Here is a 431-nt window from a genome sequence, read left to right on the forward strand (position 1 = left end):
TTTCCACAATGAAAGGTGAAGTGTACCAGCCCCGCAGGGGAGACCCTGCAGGCACTGCGCTCCCCTCTGCAGAACACCTACCCACGGCCATCCAGACAGCAAACCGTACCCAAGTACCAGCACTCAGCTGTACCATCAGCAGGATGTTCACAAAGATGCTGAAAATAGGCAGGACGGGGAGGAAAGGTACCTGCAAGGGACAAGACACGGTACATGACACTGCCACAAGCCCTGGCAGCCCCTGCAATGGCCCAGACCCTGCCAGAGCCTGTGGGGGTGCAGACGCTGAGCTGCTGGGGGCTGCACTCACCTTGAAGTTCAGCTGTGCGTTGCTCTGCGGCTGCCTCCAAATGATGATGGTGGGAATGAGCAGAGCCGTGATGAGCAGCGCCAGGGCCGCCATCCAGCCCGTCCCGGCGGGCTTCAGCGCC

General features: G+C 60.8%; 1 protein-coding gene across 1 annotated transcript in view; it reads right to left on the bottom strand.

Annotated features, from left to right (window-relative positions):
• LOC104413700 (high affinity cationic amino acid transporter 1-like) overlaps positions 1 to 431 on the bottom strand; it is a gene marked incomplete at its 5' end in the record, with an annotated part of 3,213 nt that overhangs the window by 260 nt on the left and 2,522 nt on the right. The window contains 2 exons of the mRNA XM_010024770.1: positions 82 to 190; positions 311 to 430. Of these exons, the coding sequence (XP_010023072.1) occupies positions 82 to 190; positions 311 to 430 (229 nt within the window). The remainder of the gene's footprint in view (positions 1 to 81; positions 191 to 310; position 431) is intronic.

The sequence above is a fragment of the Nestor notabilis genome, unplaced genomic scaffold, assembly GCF_000696875.1.
Source record: "Nestor notabilis isolate BGI_N333 unplaced genomic scaffold, ASM69687v1 scaffold4382, whole genome shotgun sequence".
In the NCBI taxonomy this organism is placed as follows: Eukaryota; Metazoa; Chordata; class Aves; order Psittaciformes; family Psittacidae; genus Nestor; species Nestor notabilis.